At 40.7% G+C, this 21,062-nt stretch overlaps 2 protein-coding genes across 7 annotated transcripts; one reads left to right on the top strand and one right to left on the bottom strand.

The window, feature by feature from the left end:
• Positions 1–1,045: 1,045 nt before the first annotated feature.
• Positions 1,046–10,413, bottom strand: BORCS8 (BLOC-1 related complex subunit 8). Its single transcript, XM_026683128.2, has 4 exons — positions 10,301–10,413; positions 8,528–8,640; positions 3,325–3,389; positions 1,046–2,792 (listed from the first exon to the last, which is right to left on the bottom strand). Exons 1-4 carry the CDS (start codon positions 10,335–10,337, stop codon positions 2,687–2,689), a joined length of 321 nt encoding a protein of 106 aa, XP_026538913.1. The 5' UTR covers positions 10,338–10,413; the 3' UTR covers positions 1,046–2,686.
• RFXANK (regulatory factor X associated ankyrin containing protein) lies at positions 10,341–18,952 on the top strand. 6 transcript variants are annotated; one of them, XM_087952677.1, is made up of 7 exons: positions 10,341–10,477; positions 12,493–12,667; positions 14,424–14,504; positions 16,004–16,069; positions 16,651–16,751; positions 17,217–17,342; positions 18,678–18,951. In XM_087952677.1, exons 2-7 carry the CDS (start codon positions 12,541–12,543, stop codon positions 18,780–18,782), a joined length of 606 nt encoding a protein of 201 aa, XP_087808803.1. In that variant the 5' UTR covers positions 10,341–10,477; positions 12,493–12,540; the 3' UTR covers positions 18,783–18,951. The 6 variants fall into 6 exon arrangements, with proteins under 6 accessions (XP_087808803.1, XP_087808806.1, XP_087808804.1 ...); XM_087952680.1 differs by having other exon boundaries at positions 10,461–10,665; positions 12,409–12,667; positions 18,678–18,952; XM_087952678.1 differs by having other exon boundaries at positions 10,471–10,665.
• The last annotated feature ends 2,110 nt before the right edge of the window (positions 18,953–21,062 follow it).

Here is a 21,062-nt window from a genome sequence, read left to right as displayed (position 1 = left end):
TGTAAGTTGAGGCACTACATGGCCAGACATGATTTTTTAAATATGTTTGTAGTGGTGGTGTTCAAGAGAATCCATTTTACCCAATGGGCTTCCCCCCACTTTTTTTTGCCAGAAACTAGAAGTCCTGGAAAGCAGCAAAATTTGTAAAAAATAAAATAAAAAATCATGGTCACATGAGAGTGGGATGCTGCAAAGGTGAGCTGGTTGCCAAGCGTACAAAATACGATCACATCACCACAAGGGTGTGTGTGGGTGAAGCTGTCCCTAATTTATTGCATCCTATGACTATCATTAAGTGTCGTACCTTATGATTCTTGACTCTTGACCAATGTATCTTTTCTTTTATGTACACTGAGACCATTTGCACCAAGACAAATTCACGCTTGGCCAATAAAAGAATTCTATTCTATTCTACTTCAAAACCAGGTTACAAGTAGTTTCAGGGAGTCCGTTGTAGCTTTGAACTTGCGGATTATCTGTAACTGAATTGGATACATTTTTGGATTACAGTGAAGATGGAACTCCAACATCAGATCGGGGTGGGATTCAGCCAATTCGGGCTGGTTCAGGCAAACCAGATGTTTAAATTTACATCCGGTTCACCGAACCAGTAGTTGAACCGCCCACCCCACGGGAGTCTGCACATGGCCCATTTTGAATGCAGGTAAGTGCAGGGCCCATGTGGAGGCTCTGGAAGGGCGAAAAATGGCCCTCCTGAAAGTTCCGGAAGTCTGGAAACGGGCCTGTTTCTGGCTTCCAGAGGGCTTCTGGAGCCCAGGAGAGGCCATTTTCGCCCTCCCAGAAGCCTGAGGGAAGCCTCCGGACTCTGGGGAAGATGAAAAATGGCCCTCCTGGAAGTTCCGGTAGGCCACGCCCACCATGGACACGCCCACTCAGCAACCAAGCAGAGACAGCCGGTTGTTGGGATTTTTGAATCCCACCCCTGCATCAGATCATTTTGTGAATCCGTTCCGGTGCCGTACCGAAAGCTGTAACGATTAGGATTCAGGAGAGCCAAAGTCTGTAACACAAACCTCACCACAAGTCATGAATTACATGCCTTTAGTGATTTAGTCAGAACCATGACACATAAGCAAGAAACGGGATGTGGGCATGTCCAAGGAGAGACACGGGCCGGCATACGCAAACAACAGTAAGAAGTTCAACAGAATTTTCCACTTCAGGTGCAGCAAGAGAGAAAATTCAGCCTCGTAATAACGGCCGAAAAACATTATTTGGACTTACCCTGCAAAATTCCTAAAGGTAAAACGTCAGCAGAATATTTCGAAAAAAACTTTCCTTAACCCGAACCCTAAAAACCCCCAGCGAGTATGCGGTGTAAATAATGAGGACATAAATGAAGCTTCGCTCAAATTCCTTCTGCTGTTGCTGAAAAAGGAACATGATCTCACAATTCCAAATCCTGAGAGGTCACCTGATCTAAATGGACACTTGTTCCTTGGCTATGGTTGGCATTTATAAATTTTGAGGGGTGGGGAGGAAGGGTAAGAGCTGGGGTGGGTAGGAAGCTGTCACAAGTATTTTGGACATTTCCCCCTTAAGATTTGGGGGAGGGATTTTTCCTTTTAATTACATTCATCCAACTTCAGGGATTCCTACGCTTTCGGTGTGTTGTGATCCCCACTTTCAAAAGGGTTAAGAGAGGCGCGTCTGATTTTCATCCCTTGGAGGTTGGAGGGGGCTCTGGAGACCATGAAAAGTTGATGGAGGGTGGGGCGGAGGCACTGATGCAGTCCTTGAGATAGCTGGGCTCTGACCAGAGACACAAGTAAGGTCTGGCAAACTCTCTCCCTTCATACAGAACCAGAAATCCACTGGAATCAGCGAGAGAAGAGTTGTGTGCTAAGGATCATTAACTTGGGATGAGGTTGGTCCCTGCAGCACAAGCGACTGGCTGCATTCCTAGTTAAAACATCGTCACCGTTCTGAAATCTATTATATGTATTTATCCGACAGGAAAAAACTAAGCCTTAAGTTTTATTGAGCTTGAACTGGGAGGAGCTGAATTAGAATTAGATTGGTTATAAAACGGTGGAAGCATTCAAGGGTTTGTCTCTTTTAACCTTCCTTGTGTAGGGCAGGGTAGTAGAGGTCACCTTAAATCTAAGATTGCCTGCAGGAGATGGCAAAAGTCTACCTTGACTGTGAGAACAGAAGGAAAAGCACTTGGGATTCCTTGAAAAGGGAAAGAGAAGAGAAGATGGAGCGGGTAGAACTGGGAGAAGAACAGCCAGCTAGTAAGAAGGCACAACACTTGTTTTGCAAGTAGAAGAGGTCCTCGGTCCAAAATCTGAGATTTCCAAATAGAACTGGCACATCTGAGACTAGCTTGCCATCCATCTGTTTAACTTGATATAATGGGATTCCATGTATTCTTTCCTCTACCAAGCCAATCCTGTCTCACCCTAGGTGACACAACAAGAAAGATCTTGCCTGCAGTGTTGGAAACTAAGTATTGCTAACGTATGTTCTTTGCTTGTAGTATTTTTTGTTTAAATTAAAAATAATGTTAAAAAAAAAAAAAGATTAAACTTGAGAGACTGGTTAATATAAATGTGTCTTGGTTGCGTTGGTGTGGTGGAGCGGCTTCCTCTTGGCATCTGAAACTTTTCTCCATAAATAGAGGGGAGGGCCACGAAGTTTTCCCACATCAGGCTCTCCAGAGCTACCTCCGTGCAGAATTCAACCGATCTTTTACGGCAATGGCGTGTCTGAGGAGCCCTTCGATGTTCTTGAAATACATGCTACTGTCCTTCATATTCTTGATGGCACTGGAGAGGAGAGAAAGCACCTGGTTAGAAGTAGAAGAGTTGGGGAAAGAGGGGATCAAGAGTGTCCCAGCCTCAGAAATCCAGGAATAGGGACAGAGAGAAGAGCATTTCTTGTAGGGGGTGCAACGGTTAAGGTAAAGGCTTTCCCGCACATGCGTGCTAGTCATTTCTGGCTCTAGGGGGCGCTGCTCATCTCTGTTTCTAAGCTCAAGAGCCAGCGCTGTCCAAAGACATCTCTGTGGTCATGTGGCCAGCATGACTAAATGCCGAAGGTGCATGCAACGCTGTTGCGTTCCCACCAAAGGGGTCCCTATTTTTCTACTTGCATTTTCTAACGTGTTTTCGAACTGCCAGGTTGGCAGAGGCTGGGACAAGGAATGGGTGCTCACTCCGTTACACGGCGCTAGGGATTCGAACCGCTGAACTGCCGACCTTTCTGATCGACAAGCTCAGCGTCTTAACCACACTGAGCCACCACATCCCTATGTGCAATGGTTAGAATGGTTAAAAACCAGTTTTTAAGGGCAGTCACCTGCAGGCATATTCCACGGTGTAAATGGCTCCTTGACTCTGTTCTTCCCAGCTCTGCATGTCAGCCTGCAAAGAGAAAGGACAGCTGATCTTTTGCCAGATAGAGAGAAGCACAAGAGCCCTGGTGGTGCAATATTGCGGTGTTAGAATGCAGTATTACAGGCCAGTTCTGCTCACTGCCAGGAGTTCGATCCTGACTGGCTCAAGGCTGACTCAGTCTTTCATCGTTCCCACATCAGTCAAAAGGGGCCCCAGATTGTTGGGGGCAATATGCTGGCTCTGTAAAATCATTTAGAGAGGGCTGTAAAGTACTGTGAAGTGGTATCTAAATCTGCTATATCAGGGGTCCCCAACCACCGGGCCGCGGACCGGTACCGGTCCGTGGAACATTTCCTACCGGGCCGCCGGTTTGCTGGGCGCCGCCATCTTGTTTGACGAGAAAGTGCTTCCGGGTGAGCTTTTCCGGTTGGAAGCGGCGTTGGGTCCTGAAGGATCCTCGCGCCTTAGTTTCATCGAAGGGGGGCTTGAACGAAACTAAGGCTCTTTCAGCACCCAAGGCAAGGCGAGCCGAGCGACTGTCCTGAAGCGAAGCCCATCGACAAAGGTACAAAGGAGGAGTTGAAGGTGGCGGAGAGAAGTGGGGACGGCTGGCTGGCGGTCGCTCGGCTCGCCTTGCCTTGCCATGCGTGCTGATGCCGGTACCGGGCCGCGGATCATTTTGTGATGCCGGTACGGGCCGTGGCACAAAAAAGGTTGGGGGCCACTGTGCTATATTATTTATAATATCTTTATTGCTATAAAACTTTCCTGCACTTTCTTTTTTTTTTTTTTTTGTAAATTTTATTTGAGTGTTCACAAAGAGAGAAAAAAATACAAATAAAACATCTTTTTTGAAAGTAGCGTAATCCCGGGTTAAATTTCTTCGTACAGACACAAATTCAGGTTCATGCTCATTTTTATATTCTATTCCATATCTTATTACTATTTTACATTTTCTGCATAGCTTCTCCCCTCTTTTAATTTTCTCAATTTTATTTTAATTATCTCATCTCAATTCAAATCATTGTATTTATATTTTTTGTCTGTCCTGTTTCAATTATCTATTATCTTTTCTTTAAACAAAATTTCTCCTGTAGTTACTGATTGGAGTATGACGCCTTTATATCTTTTCCCTAAAATTGTAACATTCAATATAATACATAACTTCCATTCGGATTCTGCTTGGTACATTCTTAAAATACACACTGTATTCTTAAAAAAAGAAAATATATATAAATGTATATAATTAAAACAACATTCCATTCCAATTCAATTCTATCATTAATATTAATATTCATTAAAGTCTTAACATCTTTAACATTACTTTTCAATTAAATATCATACTTCTATGGGAACAATTATAAGCTTTCCATAGTTAATTCCTCCCCCTCTTCACTTATATTTTATAAAACATTAACTAATTAAAATATTCCCGTTCCTTCCTAATTCAATTTTCTCATTTATTTTATTTCACTTATTTTATTCACAAACATTTCACTAAATTACAGTAACTATTTTATCCCTTTTAATCATACGTTGTTTCCAATTTTCTAAAGTTATTTCTATTACTAATATAACAATACAATCTTATGTACCTTTACAGAATCCCTTTTTCAGTTAGATTTTCACCCATTATCTCTAAATAGGTCCTGTTTCTCTATATCTTGCTCTGGTCCTTTGTAACTTCTTTTCCTTTCCTTCTTCCCTCTCTTCTTCTCTCTCCCCTTTTTATCCCCTTGTCTCTCTACCTCTATTTCTCTCTTCTGTATTCCCCTTTTCTGTTGCTTTCCAGTATTATACTTATTTTTCGAATTATTTTTCTTTTCTTTGGTTGTTTTTTTAAGTCTTAAATTCTCCATTCTCTTTCCCCCCTTTCCTTTTTCTTCCCCACATAAAATTGCATGTTCATTAAAGATGGCTTCTTCTTTGTCCCAGTCTTCTTGTTTTGCAGTCTTTTCTTGTTGTTTCTCATAGTTCCAAATCTCCATTTCTAAGAATTGAAAAACGAAGCCAAAAGAACCCTTCCCTTCTTGTGCATCTTCTTTGTACTTTTTAAGTTCCATTTTCAATTCATCCAGAAGTGGTGCCATTGTATAAATTTTTAAACAACCACCTGATTGATTTTAGTCATTCAAATATAATAACCAAGAATCCAAAGATCACCAAATAATCCAAATACACGCAAGCTGTTTCTTTTTTGCTCTTTTTTTTCACTTTCTCTTCCTGGGGTTACTATTTAGTTGCAAAGTTTCAGTTAAAATGTATCTTTTAGAAGTCTTGTTGAAGTTTTACTGTAGATTCTTTTTAATTCCAGGCACTTCCGGTTTGAAGGGCTTCGGCGACAGACAGAAATCCGTGATCGTGCGCGGTTTCTGTCTGGGCTCGCCACTGGAGCGCCCCGAGCCGGCTGGTTTTGGGGCTAAGCCACCCCGTAGAGGTGGTGAAGAGGGGGGAGACCGCCAGCAGGGTTGAGGAGAGCCGCATCTCTTCTTCTCAGCTGGCCATTACTCCCTTTCCTGAAGGCGGTTGCAGCGGTGGTCAGAAATGGCCACCACAAAGGAGAACTCGACCAGAAAAGAATGTGCAGGAGGAAGATAAGAAGTGAAAGTTTTGGCTGACCAGGTTAAATTGTAAAAGCAACAACTAAGGTACCCTGGAATTTAAACTTACAAAAAAATAACATCGCTCCCAAAGAAGAGTCGGAAGCAGCGAAGGCAAGTGAAAAGGGAAAGGTTTGGCTTTTTTTCTTCTTCTCTCTCCTTTCCTATACTGACAACTAAGAGATTTAAATAAGAAATCGGAAAAATCCGCTTTGACATCAATAGGCAATTAAGCTGAAAATAAAACAAAATGCCAAAGGGATAATAAAGATTTCTGGACATTAAAATTTTTCTTTTTCATAAGCAGGAAGGGAGAGAAAAAGAATAAGGGCAGGATCTGGAAGAGGGAAGAGATTTCCTCCACTTTCTGTTACCCTTTGTGTCCTGTGCAGAAATGCAAAGTGAAAAAAAAAAGGGATTTACTTTTGATCACTTTTCCCTTAAGCTTTTGACTTTTGTAGAATATGTACATATTTGTCACACTACAAGTAAACTTTGATTTACAACTATTTGCTTAGAGAGCATTCAAAGTTACAACGGGGTGATTTATGACCAGTTCTTGCACTTACAACCTTCAGAGCATCTCCAAGATCACATGATTAAAATTCAAGCGCTTGGCAACCAGTGGGGGAAGCCGGATTGATTTGCTTAACAACCATGGGGAAAAGGTCATAAAATCAGGTGCGACTCACTTAAAAACCACCTTGCTTGGCATCAGAAATCCTGGTCCCAATTATGGTCGTTGAGAATCACCTGTATACTCTTTTAAAGTGAACCACATTATGCAAAGCATGGAAGAAGAGCAGGTATGATGGCTTTGGTCAAGCAAGGGATTCACATTTTTTTTTTTAAAGAGTCACTTTTTCTCATGTTCTATTTACGTGCCATCCGTTTTCCACATTAGTTCACACAACCCTTTTCTCGTTGCTTTGAAGGATGGAAGAATACAGGTAAGTCCTCGACTTATGACAACAATTGAGCCCAAAATTTCTGTTGCTAAGGGAGACATTTGTGAAGTGAATTTTGCCCTATTTTACGACCCTGCTTGCCACAGTTATTAAGTGAGTCACTGCAGTTGATAACTAAGTAACCCATGGTTGTTAAGTGAATCTGGCTTCCCCATTGACTTTGCTTGTCAGAAGGTCAGAAAAGATGATCACATGACCCCCAGGATGCTGCAACCGCCATAAGTATGAATCAGGTGCCAAGCATCTGAATTTTGATCACGTGACCATGGAGATGCTGCTACAGTTGTAAGTGTGAACAATGGTCATAGGTCACTTTTTTTTATTGCTGTTGTAACTTCGAATGGTCATTAAGTGAACTGTTGCAAGTTGAGGACTATCTGTAATTTCTTCCCATCACTGTTTAATTAATGCTGAATAAGAGAATTAACAATGCAGATAAGTAACAAGGACATATTCAAAAGAGAGCAAAGGGAAACCAAGAGGTCAAAGAGAAGTAGTGAAGATACAGCTTTCTCTAATATAAATTATCCAGCAGGAAATTATTTCCTTCCCAATATGCAGCTTCTTAAGGTAAGTAATTTTTGAGTTTCTCCCAAAGAAGGTCTTGAAACTGGATGAAGAAGAAGAAGCACTTTATTGTCATTGTACAAGTACAACGAAACTGTGGATGCACCCCAGCAACTGTTCGCAATACAATAAAACCAAAGCACTTAAAAATGAAGATAAGGAAAACAGACTACCCACATCTCCATTTGCAATTAGAGAGTACAATATCTACAAAGATGTAAAATCTCAATACCCCATTCAGATGTGTAATAACATATTACAGTACAATCCATCTCTTGTGTATTATACTCAGCAGTGTAGCGTACACAGTCAGTGTTGGATGTATATTTTGTGTATATTCGTAGATATTGAAACTGGATGGAGTCGATATATACAGTTGCATCCCAAACAATTCTGAAGTGATCCATAACTACTTAACCAATAGGGTGTGAAAGGATGAACTTAGAACTTAGAATAACTTTATTGTCACTTTGAATGTATATTAATTGGCATACATTAAAATGAAATTTTATTGCATATAGGTCTCAAAGGGTCACTACCTCCAATATGCAGCCCATGGTGACCTGTTGCTTCTCAATCTGGTGTAATCTATTTTTCAGGAGTACCCTAATTACTGACTCTTTCAAAGAAGCTGGTAGTGCTCCCTCTCTCATAGGGGCATTTTACCACATTCTTCCTAGCAATGTAACAAACACAAACTGATAAAAGGCCAGATATATATACTCAGGACTTAAAGACCAGTAATCCTCCATTACAGAAAATGCACTTCAATTAGTAGATATGCATAAGCATACTCCTCATAGTTGCCTCTACATTGGCCTGATACTTTGCACACTGAAAACTAACATATCATGGAAAAAATGTCCAATTTCCCTTTTCCCAAAATACTACTTTTCTGGCTGTGAGGAATTACAAATTATTAAACATCCGAGCTCCTAAGTTCTGTCTGTAGCAGAATTAGGTTTATTATAGACTATTTCTAGGAATGATACTACATCCATTCTCATTTACAGTTCAGATCACAGCTTACTTTGTGCTCAGCCAGTTCTGGGAGAGAGCGCCTGACATGTTCTTGAAGTCGATACAATGCAACAGAAGGTTCATTGGCCAGGACATACATGCTTTCTGTAAACTTGTCAGTCACTATAAGAAGAAAAGAAAGGATATTTTTTCCTCAGAGCTTTGCTTCCACACCAGGAGAAAAAATAAGGGTTCAAATAATACATGTCATAACTTCAAGCCACCAATACAAGAAAGGGATGTTTAGGCTTTGAGAAAATTCCAAAGTATAAAAACTAACCAGGAAAAAAGTTAAGGTAGTTGGCAGTCTAAAAAAGACAACTGCTTCAGAATGATAGATGAACATTGGTGCAAAGGGAGAGAAATGAAATTGGAAAACAGACTAAGAATTCAGGAGGCTGATGATGAATGTGACTCTTTCCTACTTCAATTTTTATGGTTTGTTGCACAGTCAGCCAGATATTCAGACTGGATTTGGCATTTTTGTTACCCTATCGAGTCCTTCCCAAGGACCTGGGATAGGCAGATGTGGATATTTGATGGTCTTAGAGGTATCATTACAGCATATAAGCTGTATTATTATTACATTTATATCCTGATTTTTATATATAACTTAAAGTGACAAACATATTTAAAATTGTATTTTTATCTGCTTTTTAAAAATAAATAACTGAAGGCAGGAAACACAGCTAATGCTCCTGCCTCCTATTTTTCCCATAACAACCTTGTGAGGAAGGTTGGGCTGACAGAGAGAGAGAACAAATGGCCCAAACTCACCCAGTCAGCAACCCAAATTTAACTAGAATTCTCAATACTATTATGATTAAAATGTATCTTTAAGCTTAGGTCAAATTAATGTGGCCCAATCCCTTTATGCTCACAGTGAACCAGTGAGGAAGTTAGGCGCAGAGACTACAACTGAACAGTTGAGAACCGAGTTTCCAGCATGCTATTTTCAAAGGTTAAAATACTCATTGGAGGAGTAAATCTGGCTCATTCTAGATGATTTTATTTCTGGAGAAACATGCAGTCTTTCAAGCTGCATCTTCAGTCTTAAAACAAAAGGTTTAGGTGAAGCTCAACTGCTGGGAACTTAGGACACAGAATAATACAGTGGGAAGGGACCTCAGAGGCTTCTAGTCCAACCCTCTGCTCAAGCAGGACACCCTATAGCATTTCACACATGGTTGTCTAATCTCTTTGAAAGCCTCCAGTGATGGAGCATCCCACAACTTCTGAAGTTATTCCATTGGTTGACTGCTTTCACCATTAGGAAATTTCTCCTTAGCTCTACTTGTTTCTTTCCTTCTTGGCCACAACAGCTTCTTGGCAACAACACAACAGTTAGCTTGCCATTGCCATTCTCCACTCTCAGGTCAGCCTACTTTTCTGGAATTACTGAGTGGTCTCCTATCCACGCCTTAGCCAGCTGCAACCCAGCATAGGTTGGATGAGAACGCCTGCGCAGAGCCAGACCAGTAAAAATGAAATCTCTCATTCAATGCAACAGAACTCCCCTGTCCTATTTCTAGCTTGGGAGAAGATGCCTGATCTATACTGAAACGGAGCTATTTTTTTCAATATTAAAATTAAAAACTGTTGGTATTCCACCCGATTGGCAGAAATTGTCATGGCATGGATCCCGCAGGCCAATTTTACTTTTGCTCCACTAATACCTAAAATCTCAACCCAGAGGGGCGGAGAGAGAATAAACACTCCTTTCTCCATTCTTCCCCGGACTTATTTTAGTGTAACATAACCCGGAAGTAGCCGTCATTGTTACCCTTTTTCACTTTCAGCTGCATTTCAGCCTCCTCCATGATACCGAACAGAGCCCGACCCGGCGTGAGAAAAAGCGGACCGCAGAGCTGGGGCGGAATTCCAGCCGAGCAGCAACTTCCGGAAAGCTGGGTGCATCGTCAGAAACGTACCTGTGTGGAAACACCGCCCGAGGAGAAAGGTTCTTATTGGTTTTTGTTTTTTTTAAATTAAAACGTTGCGGAAAATGTACCGTTTCTTTCATCCGTCAGGATTTGTTGATTTATTGGATGCCCGGATTTCCCGTGCCGGGGTTCAGGCCTAAAAAGATGACAAGGCTTATAAGAGAGCGTTTCCCTTTCCAGATGAATGGATGTCACCAGTCCCTAAGTACTTAATGTACTCTTTTCTGCTTCTTCTATTGTATTCAATGAGTCTCTCTACCATGGTCAGTGGATCCTGGAAATAAATCCCGCTGCGCTCAGTAGAGGAACGTCTTCCAGAAACCATGGAATGTTTTTCTAAAGATTTTTTTTTAATGTTTAGTTTGTTCCTGTGTTTTCAGTTTTTGTATTTATTGTTTTTATGCTGTATCGATTTTAGTGTGGTTTTATTTATGATATTTCTTATATGCCAGCTGAGGAATTCTTGCATTTGAAAGCCATATATTTTTTAAGTTGCTATGACTGAGAAACACTGTTTTACTGTACAGAATTGGTTGTTTTGTCTGGGCCCTCCCAAAATGAGAACATTTATGCTGTGTTTGCACGTGCTGAGCATGGAAAATTGAAGACTTATTTAGGCTTCATTCTGTCTTAGGTTGGATTAGAAACACCCCTTGTTTGGTTAGTTTGACATTGGATTATCGATACTCAAAAAATGGATTAAAAATAGTAGTCAAACTACTTGAATATGTTTTGTGAATGTAATCTTATAGAAAGTAATGGCACTGTTTTGCAAGCAAGGAATAGGCTTTGAAAGAAAAATATGGGCCAGTACGATCACTTTTATTTCAAATTTGTTAACTCTTTAAACAATTTTTTAAAAAATGATTGAAACGTGTCCCATGGTTTTAGGGGGTTAGTTTTAGATGAATTTTCTAAGCCAAAGGAAGAGAAGAGAGAAAAGGAAGGGAGAGAGGGAGGGAGGGAGGGAGGAAGGAAGGAAGGAAGGAAGGAAGGAAGGAAAAAAAGAAGGGCATGGAAAAGAAAGGGAAAGAAGAGGAGCTTTATAGTTACACAGAGAAAAAAAAAATGCAATATCTTATTTTGTCCAACATTGTTTTGGGATCGTTTTTGGCTTCCTTAGCTATTCTTTAGCCAAGGAAATCAAGCCAGCCCCAGATACCTTATATTTATTTTTAATAGCTGCATCGCAATCTAAAATTTTACAAGCGAACATCGGGAGTTCCTGAAATTGCCAGGGAAGAATTCATTTTTTGCTTGATGAGAGTCGAGAGCCCTTTACTTTGGGTTTAAAAACCAACAAAAGAGCGGTCCCTTTAAGGCTCAACATTCGGGAGGAAAGCAGCTCCGCCCCCTTCTGACACATAATAGGCGGAGTGTTCGGGTGGGTGGCGCCAATTCCGTCGGTTCATTCATAAAATTCCGTAAAGTCCCGGGAATCCTTAAAGGGTCCACCAGCCAGGTGTTTTTTTTTTTTTTAAAAGACATAACCAGAGATTCAGATGCATTGTGGGAAGAGAAAGTTATTTTCACTTTGCATCAGAGAGGGCTGCAGGGTTGTTTGTTAACATTACTTCCTGTCGAAGCTGGGATTGCAGACGATCATGCTATGATCATTCGGTGTCTGTCCTTCTAAACCTGGTTCAAGAAGTCTCAGGAAAGGAAAGGTGAGTTAAGAATTGCATCTTCAAACCAAGTGGCTCCTGCTTGTTGCTCCTGTTTGAAATTGCTTCACTGCTTCCACTTTGGCCATTGTTAATCCGTAGCTGGTTATGTATTCATCCATTAGCTCGGGGTTTCTCAACCATGGCCACTTTAAGAGGGGTGGACTTCAACTCCCAGAATTCCCCTTGCTAGCTGGGGAATTCTGGGAGTTGAAGTCCACCCCTCTTAAAGTGGCCAAGGTTGAGAAACACTGCATTAACTACTTGTGGTTCTATCCTGCCAGGTATGCTGGTTCTATCCTGCCAGGTATGCCCCTCCGAGCTTCCGAGCCAGCCCATGCCATTCAGTGTTATCACTTCACTTTCAGAGTGTGTCAACACACCTGCAGACACAAGAACAACGCTGCAATTCTAAAATGATCCAAGCCACCGGCCGGAGGGATCCTGAAGTTTCAGCTAGTGACAGAAAAGATGAAGATGACGATGACACGATAATAAATCTGCAATTGTTTCCATATTCAGAAGCTGGGGATGATTCAAATGGTATGTTCAAGTCCGAATGGAGGGAATTCTGAGCGGAAGATTAGATATGAGAGGATAACTGCAGCAGAAATCAGCTTCCAAAAATCTGGTTTTTTTTTCAGAGTAAAAATGGAAGTTTCTCAGTCTTATGATCCAGGCAGTCCTCGACTTATGACCACAATCAAGCCCAAAATTTCTGTTGCTAAGCAAGACAGTCGTTAAGTGAATTTTGCCCCATTTTACATTTAAGTGAATCACTAGTTGTTAAGTTAGTAACATGGTTGTTAAGCGAATCTGGCTTCCCCACTGATTTTGCTTGCCAAAAGGTCACAAAAGGGGGTCATGTGACCCTGAGACGCAACCGTCATTAAATAGGGGCCAGTTGCCAAACAGCTGAATTTTGATCATGTGACCACGGGGATGCTGCAAAAGTTGTAAGTGTGAAAAATGGCCATAAGTCATTTTTTTAAGCGTTGTTGTAACTTCAAATGGTCATTAAGTGAATATAACTCAAGGACTACCTGTATTCAAGTTAATTTAGGAATTATGAAGATGCTGAGTAGTGGAATACTGTCTTTAATTTAAACTGCAATCCTGTACATGCTGAAAAATAAACCTCATTTAATAATAAAAAAAATTCTACATTGCGCTGAGCTAGATAGCTTAACGTTAGAACTGAAGGAACGAGATACTTCAGAATTCTAAGAAATATGGAAAAAAATTATAATTGGAGGGATATGAAAGGAAGTAAAAAATGTAAAATAGAAATTAAAGAGTTTATACTACAATAAAATTCCTAAGATAGGAATGAATATGAAGATCTACAATGCAAAGATGTATATAGATATGTGTGTGTGTGTGTGTATGTTATATTGTTTGATGATATTCTAATACAACAATGTAAAGACTGCTGATATATGTCAAAAGATCACTACGTTCAAATGTTTTTAAATTTTGATTTTCAATAAAATAATAATAATAAATAAATCCCATTTAATTCAGTAAGGATACATTTTATAATTCTTGAGAGCGTTTGAGTGCCTTATATATAAATATAAAGAGAAAAGATGCAGATGTCACCCAGATGGGAAGTTTCTGTGCTCTGTATTCGGCCAAAAGATCAAAGAATAATTCATTTGTTGAATCTTTTCCGACCCATGGAGTAAATGTGCCCAGTTTAAATTGTACATAAAAAGTGGAAGGCAGATCTGCAAAAATGGTGAATTCTTCACTATGAATCATTTTTATTTTTATTATATAAAATACAAAGAAGAAAAGAAAATAAGAAATTAAGGGAAGGAAAGTAAACAGGGGCAAAGGGGGTGTGGGATACAAGAGATTTAAAAAAGCAAAAAGTTGAGGTTGGAGTGTGTTTATCTTGTACTAGGAAGAGTTGGAAGAAAAATTCTTTAATTTAAATTTTTTATTTAAAAATTTTGGTTAATTCTTAACCAAAATGGCATTAATTTAATGCCTTCTTTTTCTCCTATTTGTTTGTTACTTAGAGCAGGGCCATAGTCAAAAAAGTCAAGATGGCCACCACAGTAGCATGGCTGCCACATAAACAGGCAAAGCTTCCATGGCTCTGTGGTAGCCATTTTGACTTTTTTGTGTGCACTCTCTGGATATTCCTGCCTTAGGGTTTATCTTGGAGGACCTCAACTGGATTTCTAAAGCAAGGCTACAACTCAGCGAGCCAAGGGAATCTTGCTGATAGTGGTGAATTCAATAGAGCTAAAGATTCAATGTTCTCTTCCTTTCATTTCTCAAAATGCAGATGGGATCCTGAAGCGTTCCAGCACTCTGACAAATCGCCAGCGTGGCAATGAAGTATCTGCCTTGCCGGCCACTTTGGATAGTGAGTTTTTTTCTGTGCCACAAAGGAAAACCTTTTTAGGTTGTGTCAGTCCAGCATAGTCAGCTGTCAAAAATTAAGCACAGAGAGGGGAAAACCTGTTGAAGTGGAAGACCAATAGGCCAAAGGCATTCAAATGTTATTTTAAATATTGTATCTGAGAAAGAATGGGAGAAGTTGTATTTATTTATTACAAATGTTAGGGATTCATAGTTGTTCATAAACCTCAAGTCAGTTCACAGTCCATGCAAGTACTTATATATAAAGCAACACAGCTCATCAACATGAAACTCCAAAATCATAGAATGTAAGGCTTGGCAGGGATCTTGGAGGTCATCTAGCCTATCCCCTCGTCAGTGCAGGAGGTCATCTGCAGGCACTCTGAATGCATTCAAAAATGAAAGATTGACTTCTAAAACGTTTTTTTCACTTTAAGTTGCAGCTTTCATCCTGCTGTTACACTACTGTATTTATTTCTATTAAACACATAGTTTCTTGGAAGAAAGAAAAATGTCTTTTTTCCCTCTTGTTCTGAAAATCTGCTAGGCTTTTGCCAATATTTGGTTCATTGAATTCATTAACTAATTCAAATATGGGTGAATCACGCTGGGACAATTCATTTTTTTTTTTTGAACAGTTCATGGTTCAAATCAGGTCTGATTTAGAGATTAGGTCCAAATCAATTGATATGAATTAATTTGAATGTTGCAAGAGAAATGGAGCCAATTTTAGTCTCTTAATAATAAAATATATGCTATATAAGTCACTGGATGAAAAATACAGTTTCCTTATAATCAAGCTTTTGTGCTCATTGTTCTTTGAGTCAAATTTTGGTCCAATGGGTTTGTCAAGGTAATGTAGGTAATATAGCACTTACTGTATTTTTCGGATTATAAGACGCACTCCCCCCCCAAAAAAAAGTGGGTGGAAATGTCTGTGAGTCTTATAGAATGAATACGGCTCTGTTTTTGGCCTCCCGAACCCTCCGTGTGTTCCGTTTGTGCTCTCTCCGACATCAGGGAGGTCGAAAACGGGATGCGCAGTGGGTTTGGGAGGCCAAAAATGGGCTCCTTTTTGGCCTGCAGAGTATTTCTGGATGCCAGGGAGGGCAAAAACAGGACACACAGAGGGTTTGGGAGGCCAAAAACAGGCCCATTTTGGGCCTGCAGAGTGCTTCTGTGGATGACAGGGAGGGAAAAAACAGGACGCGCAGAGGCAAACAATTTTTTTTTCTTGTTTTCCTCCTCTAAACCTAGGTGTGTCTTATAGTCAGAAAAATACGGTAGCGCCTTACTCACCCACTGAAATCAGTATAAAATTACATAATATATAAACTTACTTGAATTAGCAACTCTATGCCTCAGTAAATCTGAAACGTGCTTGATTGTTATAAAGATATCCCAAGTTGCATTGTGTGGAACGGCTCATTCATATTTATTAATTTATAAACATTTTAAACCACCCTTAAGCTGTCTTGATCGTCTTCCCTTTTCATTTTCCAGCTCTGTCCATTCACCAGCTTGCAGCTCAGGGTGAACTGAACCTGTTAAAGGAAAACCTCCGAAAAGGTGAGCCATGAAATTTCTCAGTTTCTCATTCTTCTGCCAGAAAGTCTTAGTTTGCTCATTCTTCTAAAGTTGCTTAGTTTGAACAACTTTTAAGAATTGTGGACTTCAATACCCTGAATTCCCCAGACAGACATGTTGGCTGAGGAATTCTAGGAGTTGAAGTCCACACCTCTTAAAGTTGCTCTGTTTGCAAAACACTATACTACAGCAGTGTTTCTTAAACTTTCTATCAGGACCCAGAAGGTTCCTGATAGAAGTGAGAAGCAATTTTAAAAATTATGGAGGACCCCAAAAGAATTTTTATTTGTATGAGTTACATTCGCTGTATTAAAAATTAAAACCAACGCATTTGTTATTGCTACAGTCTCATGTTTGATCAATGGAATTTTAAGATTTTGTTATTTTTATAACAATAGGCTGGCAAATAATTTTGATTTTGAGCACTCCTTGAGTTTTAGGGCCATACTTTTAGAAGCATCGTGCTAGAAAGGAATACAGCCTGGAGATTTTCCACTCAGTAAATTTTTCTCCAAAGCATGGATTTCAATCAGGCCCCACTGACCACTTCATCCCTTTTACAGGTGAGAACCTACTGAACAAGCCAGATGAGCGAGGATTCACCCCTCTGATGTGGGCCTCGGCTTTTGGAGAGATTGAAACCGTCCGCAGCATGCTAGAATGGGTATGAAAGCTTGCCTAGAGACAATGGCCTTAGAAAGCCAATATTTCTGGCATCAGTTTTGAGCGTTCTCTAAATCAGGGGTCTCCAACCTTGGCAACTTTAAGATTTGTGGACTTCAACTCCCAGAATTCCTTCTCCAGTCATGTTAGCTCAGGAATTCTGGGAGTTGAAGTCCACAAGTCTTAAAGTTGCCAAGGTTGGGCTGGCCGAGGAATTCTGAGAGTTAAGTCCACAAGTCTTAAAATTGCCAAGGTTGGGCTGGCTGAGGAATTCTGGGAGTTGAAGTCCACAAGTCTTAAAGTTGCCAAGGTTGGGCTGGCCGTGGAATTCTGGGAGTTGAAGTCCACAAATCTTAAAGTTGCCAAGGTTGGGCTGGCTGAGGAATTCTGGGAGTTGAAGTCCACAAGTCTTAAAGTTGCCAGGGTTGGAGACCCTTGCTCTAAATCTTTCTCTTACTCTCCGTAGGGTGCAGATCCCCACATCCTCGCTAAGGAGCGAGAGAGTGCCTTGTCTCTCGCCAGCACAGGAGGATACACGGGCATTGTCACCTTGCTGTTGGAGAAGGCCGTGGACATCAACACCTATGATTGGGTAACTGTCTGTGGTACTGAGGGAAGAGAGCTGAAGTGATCCAGTAAGATAGAATGGTTGATGGGGTCAAAAGACATGGAGACATCTGTAGGGCCAACTCTACTTGATCCAACCACGAATCATCCACAAAAGCCATTAGTAGCTTTGGTACCCTTCTCCAGGTTCGGACCTGGATGGAAGAACGTTGAGAGGTTATCTGCTTCCTCTTCAGTTCTTTGTGATTGCAAGTCCGCCATCTTTTCAGCAACCTTCTCTAAAATGGGGAGATGGGAGATAGGATGTGGGTTGTCTAAATTTCTGCCTCTTTGTCTCTTTTCTCTTGGAAGATTAACTGGACAACAGTTTTGGACACCGTCCCAGAGTTTGAATGTGTTTGGGGTCAGCGTAACATAAATTATGGGGGCTTGTAATTTAACTCAGAATTGCCGTGGTGTTATTTTGGATTAAAACTGCCCCTTTTCTCGCCCCAATCCGGACAGGTTCCTTAAATTGACTTGATCGCCCAACCTCTTTTTTTCTAGCTCCTAAAATCCAAACAAGCTGAACATTCAGTCTCTCCTATATTCCTATTTTGTTAATTATTTTGATTCTAGTTGATTTTTCTCCCCCAAAACATTATATACCTGCCCTATTCATTATCACAACAATCCTGCAAGATAATAAGATGCTATAATTGAGATCAAATGTGTGGCTGAAAGGGGATTTGAATTACAGTACAACCTAACTTTAAAATTTGAATCTTGCCTTGTTGAGCCTTATTATCTTCTGTAGAGGCTGGACTCCAAGTCCCATTGTCCCATTAAGCCATGGGGATTATGGGACCTGTTCCAACCCCTGTGGAGCAAACCAGGTGAAAGAATCTTAAGTGCAGGTGCCCTCTTGATCAAAAGGCTGGAGAGCTATGATTCTTAGACGTGTTTCTCAGCCCTGGGAACTTGATGCATGGACTTCAATTTCTCAGAATGACTGGCTGGAGAATTCTGGGAATTCAAGTCCACTCATCTTAAAATCCCCAAGGTTGAGAAACACTGCCTTTATAGTTTTGGAGATGAGATGATGGACTGGAGGGTGGGAGAGCGATTACCGTGGCTAAGAGGGGAGTTCTCTTAACCCTAATAATTCTAGATTTCTCAATTTCCCTAGCCAACATGATTAAAAGTTCCATGATTAGATATTTTGAATATTGGCCTCCTCAACTGCATTGAAATGTGGCCCAGGGTAAGGATTGGTGAGGTAGAAATTTCCCTAGCCAAAAGTAGCACCGATCTTCTCACAACCCTCCAAATAAAAATAATCTGGACAACTGTGGCTTAACCTTATCAACCATCTTTACAGAATGGTGGGACTCCGCTGCTTTATGCTGTACGGGGCAATCACGTGAAATGCGTTGAGGCCTTGTTAGGTAAGTCAAACATATACCTGCTATGCTTGATCTTCTAAATCCTCCATGCCAGAATACTTTTTTTCCAATGGGGGAAGAAGGGGAAGGCAACCTTTTGGTAGCTTTTAAATTATTCCCAGGTTTAAGCATTTTGTTTTTCATGTACACTACAGATTATAAAACATTGATTGTGATTCCATCCAAAGATGGCAGAACACCGGAGTGTCAGTTTGGGGCAATTGGCTCCATCAAAATTTTATGACCCAGTCGGGAGGAATTCCGGGAGATAACAATAGTAATAGGTCCTTTGGGTGCAATCCCAAAAAGATCTGGAGCATCCCTTGAACATCATTGGCATTGACAAAATCATCATGAGTCAATTGCAAAAGGCAGCTTGGAATAGCTTCTATCCTGTGATGATGCCTTTAACGCCATCAAAGAACACCTGTCTAGCCCAGATTCCTAGGAAGGACTCAAGCGAACTAAAATGCCAAATCCAGCCTAAACAGCCTGGCTGATTGTGCAACCAACCATAATAATAATACAGATAGTCCTCAACTTACAACAGTTCATTTAGTGATCGTTTGAAGTTACAGCACTGAAAAAAGTGACTTACAACTGTTTTTCCTGCTTACAACCGTTGCAGCATCCCCCCACGGTCATGTGATCAAAATTCGGACACTTGGCAACTGACTCATATTTATGACTATTGCCGTGTCCCAGGTCACCATTTGTAACCTTCTGACAAGCAAAGTCAATGGGGAAGCTAGATTCACTTGATAACTGCAGTGATTCACTGCACTGTGGCAAGAAAAATGGTAAAATGGACAAAAGTCACTTAACAAATGTCTCGCTTAGCAACAGAAATTTTGGGCTAAATTGTGGTCGTTAAGTCGAGCACTACCTGTATTTGGGAACCTGGAAGTTACCCTTTCCTGGGTTAATGGAAGCAGATTTCAGCCCTTTTAAGCCTCAGATACAATGTTTTTCCTAGTCTTTTAAGTTGCCACAAAATCCTTCCCAAACTTTGGCTGCAGGGAAGTCCACAATCTACGAGGGCTATCCACAAAATAGATTACGTTTTCGTCTGTAGCAAGAAGGGGCGGAGCTAGTGCGGCCATCTTTGGTCTGTGCGTCCGCCACTCAGTCTGCATCTAGTCGTGCTAATGGGAGGTTCGTATCGTTGCCCGTTATTTCACAGCAAACGTTTGAAATGTGTGCTGCAATTGAAAATCCCGCGAGTTGTGAGGTGTGATCAGTGATAAGGTTTCTGTTGGGAAAAAAACATAAACCAATTGAAATTTTTCGGCAACTGTGTGAAGTGTACGGGGACAACATCATCACTGGAGGTGGAGTGCGCCAATGGTGCATTAAGTTTAAAAATGGCCGAACTACGGCACTCGAAAAGTCCTGAATGCTTTCGCTTGGTGCAAGATTGGGGCTGTAGGGCGGATGAGGAAAAATCTCCCACTCGTATATGATCATTCGTTGTAATTATTTGTGAGTTTTAGCTTGTTATTACTGCAGCGTGGTTTGTTTGGATTTTTAGTTACAGTTTGTTAGGGATAACATTGTTTACCCTAACTGGTTTGGGTAAAAATAATAAATATGGTGATCATGGTTTGTTAGTTAAAGTGTGTGTAACTTTAACTGCAAGAATGTAATTAAGGGTATGGTTGTAAAAGCACTATATAAAAAGCGAGGCAATTGCAGCTCTCTCTCTCTATGGCTTGAAGATCCCTAATTACTGGATGGATTGATGACTGCGTTCTTGCTGGAACGGGAGAGAAAAAGGAGTGTTGATTTTTCTCAACGGAGAGAAGATAAAGATTGGACTGATTTATTGTAAGTGAACTGACATTGGCTATTCAACACGGACTTTGCAAATAGAGTATCCCCGACAAGACTTGACTGAAATTGATATATGACTAATGGACCGTTTATTTGACTATGCTATAATTCTTAAATGGAATAAACTATATTTTTGATAGCACAAGCGTATATGTATTTTTACTGCGTGTTAACTAGAAAACTTATCTCACACATTTACCTGTCTTCCTATCTGACTTCGCTGCACGTTCTGTTTAGTTTGTTTTCCTTAACACCCGTTGGGGAATCCAGGCTTAACACAGTTTTTTTGTACTTTGTTTTCGGACTGAATTTCCTCCACTTAAAGGCTGTTCCTGGGAGAGTTTTTCTCCAGCCAAAGGTAACCTGGACATTGGGGGCAAAGTTGGAGATAATAAAGGGACTCTTCTTGCTTATTTGACTGTGTTGCCTTTGTGCCACGCCCCGGGTCATCACAGGATGCTTCTACAGACTGGACTACAGAATTTAAG

The sequence above is a fragment of the Notechis scutatus genome, chromosome 1 (genome assembly GCF_049901735.1).
Source record: "Notechis scutatus isolate UNSWTSFEM ecotype Mainland chromosome 1, rNotScu1.2, whole genome shotgun sequence".
In the NCBI taxonomy this organism is placed as follows: Eukaryota; Metazoa; Chordata; class Lepidosauria; order Squamata; family Elapidae; genus Notechis; species Notechis scutatus.
The sequence above is the reverse complement of the archived record's forward strand: the minus strand, read 5'-3'. Positions and strand labels throughout refer to the sequence as shown.

Excerpts from the sequence above, each read along its gene's own strand:
- BORCS8 (XM_026683128.2), bottom strand. The coding sequence starts at position 10,337 with ATGGAGGAGGCTGAAATGCAGCTGAAAGTGAAAAAGG. Across the intron at positions 8,641-10,300 it reads GCAGCTGAAAGTGAAAAAGG|TGACTGACAAGTTTACAGAA; the intron begins GTAACAATGACG and ends TTCTTCTTATAG. Across the intron at positions 3,390-8,527 it reads CAGAACTGGCTGAGCACAAA|GCTGACATGCAGAGCTGGGA; the intron begins GTAAGCTGTGAT and ends TTCTCTTTGCAG.
- RFXANK (XM_087952675.1), top strand. The coding sequence starts at position 10,649 with ATGTCACCAGTCCCTAAGTACTTAATGTACTCTTTTCTGCTTCTTCTA. Across the intron at positions 16,070-16,650 it reads AAAGGAAAACCTCCGAAAAG|GTGAGAACCTACTGAACAAG; the intron begins GTGAGCCATGAA and ends TCCCTTTTACAG. Across the intron at positions 17,343-18,677 it reads ACATCAACACCTATGATTGG|AATGGTGGGACTCCGCTGCT; the intron begins GTAACTGTCTGT and ends CCATCTTTACAG.